The sequence below is a fragment of the Lampetra planeri genome, chromosome 15, assembly GCF_965212315.1.
Source record: "Lampetra planeri chromosome 15, kcLamPlan1.2.h2, whole genome shotgun sequence".
Classification (NCBI taxonomy): Eukaryota; Metazoa; Chordata; class Hyperoartia; order Petromyzontiformes; family Petromyzontidae; genus Lampetra; species Lampetra planeri.
Window position 1 is genome coordinate 14,041,579 of NC_136121.1, and position 12,471 is coordinate 14,054,049.

Genomic DNA, 12,471 nt, shown 5'->3' on the forward strand with positions numbered 1-12,471 from the left:
ACACAACCTACAATCACAATAACCACCACGGCACACCACCAACAGTCACAATAACCACCACAGCACACCACCTACAATCACAATAACCACCACAGCACACCACCTACAGTCACAATAGCCACCACAGCACACCACCTACAGTCACAATAACCACCACGGCACACCACCTACAACCACAATAGCCACCACAGCACACCACCTACAGTCACAATAACCACCACAGCACACCACCTACAATCACAATAACCACCACAGCACACCACCTACAGTCACAATAGCCACCACAGCACACCACCTACAGTCACAATAACCACCACGGCACACCACCTACAACCACAATAGCCACCACAGCACACCACCTACAGTCACAATAGCCACCACAGCACACCACCTACAGTCACAATAACCACCACGGCACACCACCTACAACCACAATAGCCACCACAGCACACCATCTACAATCACAATAACCACCACAGCACACCACCTACAGTCACAATAGCCACCACAGCACACCACCTACAGTCACAATAACCACCACAGCACACCACCTACAATCACAATAACCACCACAGCACACCACCTACAGTCACAATAACCACCACAGCACACCACCTACAGTCACAATAACCACCACAGCACACCACCTACAGTCACAATAGCCACCACAGCACACCACCTACAATCACAATAACCACCACAGCACACCACCTACAGTCACAATAACCACCACAGCACACCACCTACAGTCACAATAGCCACCACAGCACACCACCTACAATCACAATAACCACCACAGCACACCACCTACAGTCACAATAACCACCACAGCACACCACCTACAGTCACAATAGCCACCACAGCACACCACCTACAGTCACAATAACCACCACAGCACACCACCTACAATCACAATAACCACCACAGCACACCACCTACAGTCACAATAGCCACCACAGCACACCACCTACAGTCACAATAACCACCACAGCACACCACCTACAATCACAATAACCACCACAGCACACCACCTACAATCACAATAACCACCACAGCACACCACCTACAATCACAATAACCACCACAGCACACCACCTACAGTCACAATAGCCACCACAGCACACCACCTACAATCACAATAACCACCACAGCACACCACCTACAGTCACAATAGCCACCACAGCACACCACCTACAGTCACAATAACCACCACAGCACACCACCTACAATCACAATAACCACCACAGCACACCACCTACAGTCACAATAGCCACCACAGTACACCACCTACAGTCACAATAGCCACCACAGCACACCACCTACAATCACAATAACCACCACAGCACACCACCTACAGTCACAATAGCCACCACAGCACACCACCTACAATCACAATAACCACCACAGCACACCACCTACAGTCACAATAGCCACCACAGCACACCACCTACAATCACAATAACCACCACAGCACACCACCTACAATCACAATAACCACCACAGCACACCACCTACAATCACAATAACCACCACAGCACACCACCTACAGTCACAATAGCCACCACAGCACACCACCTACAATCACAATAACCACCACAGCACACCACCTACAGTCACAATAGCCACCACAGCACACCACCTACAATCACAATAACCACCACAACACACCACCTACAGTCACAATAACCACCACAGCACACCACCTACAATCACAATAACCACCACAGCACACCACCTACAGTCACAATAACCACCACAGCACACCACCTACAATCACAATAACCACCACAGCACACCACCTACAGTCACAATAACCACCACAGCACACCACCTACAGTCACAATAACCACCACAACACACCACCTACAATCACAATAACCACCACGGCACACCACCTACAGTCACAATAGCCACCACAGCACACCACCTACAGTCACAATAACCACCACGGCACACCACCTACAATCACAATAACCACCACAGCACACCACCTACAATCACAATAACCACCACAGCACACCACCTACAATCACAATAACCACCACAGCACACCACCTACAATCACAATAGCCACCACAGCACACCACCTACAGTCACAATAACCACCACAGCACACCACCTACAATCACAATAACCACCACAGCACACCACCTACAATCACAATAACCACCACAGCACACCACCTACAACCACAATAACCACCACAGCACACCACCTACAATCACAATAGCCACCACAGCACACCACCTACAGTCACAATAACCACCACAGCACACCACCTACAATCACAATAACCACCACAGCACACCACCTACAGTCACAATAACCACCACGGCACACCACCTACAGTCACAATAACCACCACAGCACACCACCTACAATCACCAACACCACCACAAGCATGACCCCACCACAGCAGCAGGCACACACACACACTGGCACAACTGAACCACAACCCAGGCGCCTCCTGCCTCCTAAATATCTCCACGGCGTCCTTACAGCATTCCCAGCGCCGGGAGACGGAGCGAGTCCCACACTTTCCTAAACATCAGCAGCAGCAGCAGCTGCGGCGTGACGCAACCTGCCCTGCACCCCTTCTCCCCTCCCTCCCCTCAGCCTCCAGCCCCCACCCATCCCCCTCTCCACTAACAGCACCCCCCACCCAACCTCCCCTCGCCTCCCGACTCCAACTCCCCACGCCCTCCGGCTTCGTGGGGGCGTGGGTAGACTACCCCGGGCGGAGGAGGAGAGATTGGACGAGGATGGTGGGGGGTGGGGGTTGGTCTGCTCGTGTGTGTGAGAGAGAGAGTGAGTTGGCGGTGGAGAGGGGAGTTGGTTGGAGAGGGTAGGGTGGGAGGGAGGAGTGAGTGTGGGAGTGAGTGTGAGAGCGATGGAGGGAGCAGCTGCCCTCAAACACCGAGGTCACAGTCACGCTGGGAGGCACGCAGGTATGAACCCCACCGCCGCGCGGGGGCCTTGCCCACGCTCACCTGCCCTCACCTGTGCGCACGACAACTCAGTGCCGGCCCACTGCTGATGAGACCCCCAACGGTCGAAACTGCCCCCAAGAGCGTTCTTGTTGAACCAAAAGTTGCTGGATAAATATTGGGTCAGGGACTCTCTTTGTCTGGTGGGCCGATTTTTTGTTTGCATTTTTTTTTTACGAATATATTTATTTTATTGTAAAGAGAGACAGACGAAAAAGTGTCTATCCACCTAAGACTGTCACCCACGCAGTCACCCACGCAGTCACACTCGAACATGACCGACCTGGCTCTGGCTGACGAGGTCCGCATCGTCACCGATTGTCTCGGCACGGTTTGCGTGCGGAGCGTCTACACCAAGATTGCGCTGATGCCGCAGGGCGGTGGCCACGCTGCACGTGGGCCTAGACTCATCCAGCGGCGAGGGGTGGTGGATTACCACTAAATGTTGCGATTCACGCAGGGATTCATTCAAAGAAGCAGGAAAATTAATTAAAGAGCAATAGAGAGAGACTGATTTGAGATTTTGGCAGAAGGACGGTGTACGCGGCACGGTGGCGCAGCATCGGCCCTCGACAAGGGATGGGAGGGGGGTGGGGGAGTGCTTACGGCCGCCTCTTGGAGGCTGCCAGATGCACTGTACGACAAGACGGTGGCACGGCTGCGACGGCCGTGCCACACAGGACGCGCTTGTCTGAACCCCGCGCCACCTTGAGACGGGGCGAGCCGCCCCGGTTGCGATGGCGCAAACTCACCATCGCGTCGGTGTCGCCAGGCTCCGTCTTCACGCGAGCGGGCATCTTCTCGATCATCAGCATGGCCGTGCGTGCTCTCCGGCCGGCGCCTCGTGCGGGGGGGAGGGGGGGGTGGGGCAGTGGCTCTCGTGGCACCGGTGACTCTGGAAGACAGCGAACGGCGAACAGGGCCTCGTCTTAAAGTCGCGACACAAAAATTAAAAATTTGTTAATTAAAAAATAAAACCTTGAGGACATCGCAGTGACAGTAAAACGATGGAAGCCGCCAGAAACGCAACTTTGCCGTAGTGAGCACTGGTGGCGAAACCCTGTTGATGAGCTCTAATGGCAACGAAACCAGGCAACCGCTGTTGTCTATTGCTGCTGCCGCTTGCCGCTTTCGGTGGTGTCAAATTCATCTCGGCTTTAGGCGAGTAGAACGGTGAGGTGGGGAGCGTGATGAGAGGGGGGCGAGGATGGCTCCACCATTGGGAGGATTTGGTGAAGGACGAGGGATGAACCGCAAGGAAGCACCGTGTGCTCTGCGGTGAGAAATCAGGCAGGATGAGGAGAGGGGCGAGGAGAGGGAGTTAGAAGGGCCATACCGACCCGGGGCAGGAGTTGAACTTGAGCCAGGAGCGCATCGCGCCCTTTGGCGGGACGAGCCCTTCGGGAAAAAAAGGCCTCGCGGGGGCAGGGGGGGGCGCGCCCGGCTGTTTACGCAATCGGGGTGGCGAGACCGGCCGGAAAAGTCGGGAGGGGGGTGGAGTTGAGGCTGACAGGGAGAAAAGGGAGATAGAGAGATGGGGGGAGAGAGGGTGAAAGGGGAGATAGGAAGGGGAGGGAGACAGGGGAGGGAGGGGAGAGAGGGGAGGCAGCGAGGGATGGGAGAGTGCGTCCATCGGGACCCAATTCATCGCTGGAAATAGCGACCCGCGTACAGGGAGCGCATACAGATGCTGCGGGTTTTGGTCGTAGTAACGTGCGGAGCAATTTGTGGGGAGGGGAGTGCGGTGTGTATGGGGGTGTGGTCGGTTGGGTGTGTGTGGATTGGTGTGTGGTGTGACAGTGATGTGGGGTGGGATTGCAAATGTTACAAAGCAGCAGCTGCGTCCGGCGAAGGTAAGTCGCAGGTAAGTCGCAGGAAAGTCGGAGGTCACGCTTCACGGGAATGACGGCTTCACCAAAAACACTCCGCGTCTCTCCAATCACTACGGCTCGTCATGGACACGCGTGCTGGTGAGAGACAACTTGGCGTGACCTAATCACCCAACTCTTACCTAGATATCCACTCAGCCCCCCCCCCCACCTCATCCCCCAGTTCCCACCCTTACCCCCTCACACCACTCAGCTACCCACCCCATTCCCCACCCTTACCCCCCCCCCACACACCACTCAGCTACCCACCCCAGCCTCCACTCAGCTCGCCCAGTCACCGGTCCCTCACCTCGCCCCTCACACCTGCACGTGGAGAGACACCAGGTGCCCCACGTGGCCAATCGTCTCGGTTCAGTAGAAGCGGCCATTAGACAAATACTGGAACCCCATTCACCCACAGAGAGAACGATTTTGTGAATCGCGGCGATTCCCATTCTACAATTGACTCTATTATTTCGTGTGTGTGTGAATAGTGGTGATCCGTTACATACGCAGAGACCCATCGGCTCTCACGGAGAGACCCATAAACTGACACAGGGACCCATAGACGAACAAAGAGACCCATCGACTTGCACAGAGATCCATAGACTTGCAATATCAACCTACGACTAACTGCAACTTCCTCTGTGACATGGATACACCCAGCCGCTGTGCACGGTGTGTTGACATGCAGGCGCTTTCAGACGTTGCTCCGATCCACATTGTTACTGCCTTGTGCGACACGAACTCACTCAGAGATATTCCCGAAGACTCACACAGACACCTCCACAGACACCCGTAGACATCTATCGCCTCGCACACAAAGACGCCCACAACCTTGCACAGCCACAGGCGCACACAGAGACCCAATCACCTGAAGATACTCGCACATGAGACTCGTCACAGCGTACACCACGATGCTCCCGAGAAAATAAAAACGCATTGTGTTCAGCATCCTCGTGAGCTGCAGTCGCTACTCAGACGGCTCTGTACACACACCGCCGCATTGCATTCTCATTGTTCCGCGTTTGCCTCCCAGCGGCTTCGTGGTGATGATGGGGGGGGGGGCGAGGTTCGTGGTGGGGTTTCTGGGGGAAGGAGCGAGCAGAGTGGCGGGGGAGGTCGGGGTGTGGTTGGCGGTCGCCTCGCGAGGGCTGGGCACCCGGGTTGGACTCCGGGCGAGGTTCCGCGCCCGCCTGGGAACGCGACTCTCGCGGCCGGCGCTGCGACCCGCACCTGGGACGCGGTTTCCTGCTCTGCGGCTGCGTGACCCCATTCGAGCTGGGGGTGACACGGGGCGAGGTGGAATCAGAACGAAACCACCCCCCCCTCCCTCCCTCCCTCTCCCATGGGAGCCCACGCACTCACGCACGTACTGTTGTTACCTTCACACTTAATAGCGGTGCTAATGACACACACAATGATGACACACACAATGATGACAAAGATCCCCCTTATAACCTGAGCAGACTGTTGGGGCAAGTGCTGTTAGAAAGCACCTATGAAGGCCGGCGCACGAGCACATATAAAAAAAAGCATAATTTTCAGCACGTATGTCATCAAAGGTCCTCTTAATTACGAGGTTGGCGAGTTGTGGTTCAAGTTGAAACTTCTTGACGAGGTGAGAACTCGTGAGACCACGCAGGATCGCCTCGTTGTGCAAGGATGCCCGGGCTGCAGTAACCGGCCAGGGATGGGGTCGTGCGTCTGTACATCACTGAAAGTCGATTCTTTCTAGCCGATGATGATGATGGTGGTGGTGGCGATGGTATACCAATCATCGGGCGCGTGCGACGTGTCCTTACGTCGGCGCCGCTTTGGGCGGATGTGCCGTGCTGCTCCCACCCTCTCCTCGCCCGCAACCCCTGCCTGCTTCTACCAGCCATGTGTAGTGCACAGAAACACAACACCCCGCAGCACAGAGCCAGCAGCCCACAGCCAGCTGCTCAGGGCTATTTTGACGCTAATTACTCCGCTCGCTGAGCCGAGTCGGCTTAATGGGTGGTGGGGGTGTCTGGGAGGTGCGGGGGGGGGGGGTGCGAGGTGTGGGGGGGTGGGGTGTGTGGGGGGTGTGTGTGGGGGTGGTGTGGGGGTGGTGTGTGGGAGGTGCGGGAGAGTGGGGGTTTGTGGGGGAGTGGGGGGTGTGTGTGGGGGTGGTGTGTGGGAGGTGTGGGAGAGTGGGGGTGTGTGGGAGGGTGGGGGTGCGTGGGAGGTGTGGGGGGGGTGCGTGGGAGGTGTGGGGGTGCGGGGGGTGTGTGCATGCGTGGGGCGAGCAGACACACATCAGCACGCACAGACAAAGATCCCCCGTAGAGCTCCAACAGGCCGTTGGGGCAAGTGCTGCTCGAAAGTGGCGCCTATGAAGGCCGGCACGGCACGCGAGGGGGTGGGGCGGCCAGAACCACGCCCGACCGCTTTTGTCTCCCTCGTGGCGACGTTGACATATCGCGTGCCAGGTGCTCATTTGAGGCTGAACAGAGCCAAGGGAATCCCAGGACCGGTTCACAAAATAATCACTGGGTGTTTGGTGGCCGCGAGCAGGAATCGAATTCTGGCCGCCGGGATCGTAGCGCAGCTCGCTAACCGCTCCGCCACCGCTCCCCTACACAGCCGCACAACACCCGCACAACACGCGCACCTGCTCGTGTCACGAGGAGCCACTGCGATAGCGCCACTAATTCACTTATCCGGTTTCAAACGGGCGGTGTGCGACAGTCTTCTGTCTAGATTGCGTTAATTTCCCACCCCGTGTTCCGATTGCGAGGGCTGCCGATACGAACTCGGCCCCGAGCTTGACCGGCTGAGTTCGATTCCCGGCCACGGCTAACATCAGTGGCTCTTCTTCGCAGCACAAAGAGGTGGAATATGGAGAGGAGCCTCTATATGTGTTGAGTCATTGCCCAAAACGTCGCCCATTAAAAAAAAATGTCCTTTTAAGGAGACAAAATATGTTTGACAAACGTCTTCATTGGTTGTATTTTGTAGAACAACCACTGTTGGACAAAGTGGTACTCAATTTATCAACCCCGGTGGGATGATGGGCTGGGTCAAATCCCTCTCCCTCCCATGCCAAGCCCAACCCGGATATAAACCCGAATCCTTCGCTCTCCGGCTGAGCCACGTGGACGAGCCGAGTTGGAACCCCCCGCGTGTCCGCACGGAGCCCCCGCGGCGATGGCCATGGCACTGCCACTAGGATGGAGTCGGCGCTGTCACCAGAGAGGTTGACTCACAGAGCGGGGGGGGGGCGGGGGGGGGGGTTCAACTCGGGGTCGAGTGTCGGCTCAAGTTCACCCCACGGTGACGAGTTAAAGAGTCAACATTCATCATCATCGTCGTCAGTGACCACCACCGCAAACGTTATCATCCTCATCACCACCACTACCACCATCATCATTATCATAACCAACAACATCACCATCATCAGCTACCCATCAGCAATCATTCGGTGCTGCGACTGCGTTGGCAGTGGTATACAAAGCCCTCGCCTCCCCTCCAGCTTGGACCAGGCCTAGCCCAACCACTACCCCCCTAGCACGATCCCTACTACTACTACCACCCCAAACACTATCACTACCACGACCCCTAACACTACCCCAACCACTACCACGATCCCAACCACGATTAACTACCACTACCACACTACCACTATCTCTACACCAACCACTATCACACTACCACTACCCCAACCACTACCCAAACTACTATCAACTACCACTACCACTACCCCTACCATTATCACACTACCACTACCACTATCCCTACACCAACCACTATCACACTACCACTACCCCAACCACTACCCAAACTACTATCAACTACCACTACCCCTACCATTATCACACTACCACGAACCCCTACACTGACCACTATCACACTACCCCCTATCACCACCCCATGCCCCTCCTTAACCATTCCTACCTGTTCTCCGAACTGCCATCATAACTACACCATCACTTTTAATAATAACAACCCGAACTCTTTGTTATCTCAACCACGATCATCTAATGTCCAAATTGTATCATTTTTGCAAAGCACCTAGGAATACGGTGCTGCTATGCTAATCTAAGATATCAGATACGAGACAAGCTCCCCTCTCGAATGCGTGGTGGGTTTTCTCCAGCAAGGCACTGAGAAGCATTGTTGAAAGGAATTGGCCAAACATCCACCAGGTGACAGGAACCTCCCAAAGGTGGAGCCTTGAGACTCAACCGGCGGCATTCCTGGGATGATCGCGCAGCTCTCGACGCCAAGATCATCGTTCCACCGCGGGACGCCGCGGCGTCCCTGCCTCGCCCGTGCGATGGCCACAGTTGGATCCCAACAGCCCCAGGGGTTTACGCTTCCTGCTGTTCCACGAACAGACCTGCCGTCCCAAGGCAGTCACCCGGCACACAACGCCCACCCGTACTCGCTCGTTGTGGCTGTAGCTGCTTTAGCTGGCGTGGCCACGTGGCCCTTACTCTCGTCTGCAAGCGACCCGCAGACGTGCACAAGTAAGAAACCATGGCCTCTACAGTGACCTAGACCGTGGGAAATGATGATCCGATGAAAGGCGTGTCGGTGCTACAGGTAGAGCCCCCAGGTAAACTCTTGGCTCAGTAGCGCCTTGATATTATCGGGCTGGCAGCGAACACCTTGAGTCGGGACACATGTGGAGATGGTGGAAGTGTGGCCCAGGCAGATATCCAGACAGGTGTCTGAGCAACTAGCCAGCAGTACAAACCAAATACAAAAAAGCGTGTAATATAACGACAAAGATCCACCTTTAGGCCTTAACAGACTTTTTGTGGCAAGTGCTGTTAGCGAGCACCTATGAAGGCTGGCACGGCACACGAGGGGGTGGGTTGCCAGCAGCACCACTGACCGCGATGCAGTGACCAACCCCCAACCCCCGCCCCAAAACCGAGTGACGAATTTCCCAACTCGGCATTACCGGGGCGAGAGAAAGGTTCTCACAGCCAGCGGGCGGGCACGGGAGGTGAGACCCAGAGGGGGGCAGTTTCAGGAAACAGGCAGCCTCGTCGAGATAACGCAGAGCCCCATGCGGCTCGCGAGCGCGGCTCGCCCGCCCGATGCACAGTTGGATATGCGTGGGGCGGCGCAATGGTTTTGCCTGTGGTTTGCACCCTGCACGCTACACTACGTTACCAACCTGCCGACCTGACATTTGATTCCTGGCAAAGGCTAACTCACGTAACCATGCGACTAAATTAGAAACGAAAAAGTTTTGCTGGCTGGCTGAAGGCAGACGTCCGAATAATCACCGATTAAAAAACATTATACGATAACATTGTACAGCCTTAAAAGTGAAACAAATAATTATACACATAACAGGAGACGTTTCGGGCAATGTCCCATCTTCATAGCACGTTTGCTTAAGAGGGCCATGACGCGGTGGCCCAGCGGTAGCGTTGTGTTGACCGCTTGTTGTGGAGGTTCTCGGTCCGAATCCACCAGGCCGCCCTGATTAATACTGCGGTGTGTGCAAATTTTTTAAACGCTAAGCGTCGTCCGCTTCACAGTCGACGTTAGAGATCCCGTAATGTCATTCGCAAGAGTTGGCCATCGTGCGCCGGCAAATTAATTATTCAATTGGAATTTAGATGGCATCCCCCAACCCTACTGTGAAAACCTGGCAGGACCCTCATCAAACAGAGGCCATGAGACTCGGCGAAGCTTTCCTGGGTGAACAATGAAAAACGAAATATCTGAACTGGCTTCCGCTAGCCTTACAAACTCAATTACCCGTGTAAAACAGTAGCACTGGGGAGACAAAGGCGGCCGGGGGCATCGTTGGCACCAGAACAGCTGCTCACGAACAACAGCCCCTGTGCCAACGGTCTCCACTGGACAACAACCACAAGGTGAACCTCAGTGACCCCCACAGTGACCCCCAGTGACCCCCACAGTAAGGGGGTGAGAGGGCCTACTTCATCCAGCAGTGGATCGAGGAGTGCATTCATTTCATAGTTCGCATCACTTTTGGTACTGCCGACATGGATTCGCCCTCTTGACGACCGTAAAAAAATATTGGTGACATTATTCAGAACGGCAAAAACGATGGCAGTCATCAGGACAGCAAAGGTGATGCACCGAGACAAAATAAACAACGATCCAACTCCTCTCACGCACTGCTGCTGTTGGCGAATGCCATTCCATTCCCTCGCCACCCCGTAACCCCCCACCCTCCACCCTTATTTTACCAGAATTTTTGGCAACATCTCTGGCACTAACGGTGTGAGCCACCAACATTGTTTTCGAGATGATAAGTCGACCACAACATCTCCCCCAGCTCTCATGCGCGGAGCGGTGCGGTGCCACTCCTTTTTCCTGGGGCAAGTGGAGGACATTCCACATTCCCAGGACGGCGAGCTGACCTTACTCTACAATTACACTTCATGGAAATTATAACTCGCCATGATAGTTCCCCACGACCAACTTTACAATTTTAATTCAATGGAAAATTCCACATTCCCATGACGGTGCCCCGAGCGGCTTCACCATTTTAATTAGCGAGTGGCCGTCGCGGCTCGTGCTGCTTATGGATGACGCCGTTCGGCGTTGTGCAACCCACGGTGGAGCCGGCGTGTTGATGCGCGTTCGCGTCTGTCCCCAACTCGGCCCTTTCCTGGAAAATCACTCCACACCCAATCTCCACCCTCCCCACACCCCTCTCTCCCCGCTTTCCACTCCCCACCACCGCCAGCAACACACATACACACGCACAGCCCTCTCTGCGGCCACATCAGCCTTGGCATGCGAGCGAGTCAGCAAGAACTGGTCGGCGCCTGCCTTGCGAGAATACAAGGTCCCCCTTCTCTTCTCCCCCCCCCGCCTCTCTTCTCCTCCCCGTTCTCGCCGCGCTCAGACAAACAGGGGCTCCTTCACATCGCCAGAGTGGCCGCGCCCCGGCCCCGGGAAACTCGGCTTCACCCGTGGCAGCTCGGGGCTGCTGCCAGGCCAGCGTGGAGTGCAGCGTGACCGCGCGTGTCTGTCTGTCTACTCACCCCCCCACCCGAACCCCGTCTCTCTCAGCTTTCACCACCCCACCACCCACTTACCCCTCCCCCTTCACATTATCATTCTAAATCAGCCACTAGCAATTCACTGCTGGATGAAGACGTGAAGGGCATCTCATCATCGTCGTCACGGTCTTTATCCAGCAGTGGATTGAGCATGATTAATGATGATGTTGTGAACGAAAGGTAGGTGGGGCTCGGCCTCAAGGACAACTAAACAGATAGGCACATCACCACATCGCCACCACCATCATCAGCCAGGGTCCATCCACTGCTGGATGAAGGTCTCCCCCCCAAGGCGCTGCCAACTGCTAAGACCCTGTGATGCAACCATCGCAAGGTCGTGAACAAACAATAAGCCACACAAATTAATACATAACACTTCCACACAATCGACAATAACAACAGTGTGAGTGTGTGGACGTGACACTTTTTTTTTAAATGAGCGACGTTTCGAGTAATTCTTCTTCTTCGTTGTAATCGTTGAAACGGCGCATTTATTTGCTTCTATAATAAACAACGACATAGCAAGACTCCGATGTCAGGTGGGGCTCTGGGTTTCTATTGCTATGTCTGTCCAGTCCCTTTCCGAGA

General features: G+C 55.2%; 1 protein-coding gene across 3 annotated transcripts in view; it reads right to left on the reverse strand.

The window, feature by feature from the left end:
* LOC144722792 (uncharacterized) overlaps positions 1-12,471 on the reverse strand; it is a 51,047-nt gene that overhangs the window by 24,230 nt on the left and 14,346 nt on the right. The window contains exon 2 of one of the 3 annotated variants that reach the window (XM_078601211.1): positions 3,740-3,882. The exons of 1 other annotated variant lie outside the window; for it this stretch is intronic. In XM_078601211.1, coding sequence (XP_078457337.1) covers positions 3,740-3,802 — 63 coding nt within the window. In that variant the 5' untranslated portion in view covers positions 3,803-3,882. Of the gene's footprint in view, positions 1-3,739; positions 3,883-12,471 lie in introns of those variants that run through there. One more of the 3 variants, XM_078601212.1, reaches the window with a different exon arrangement.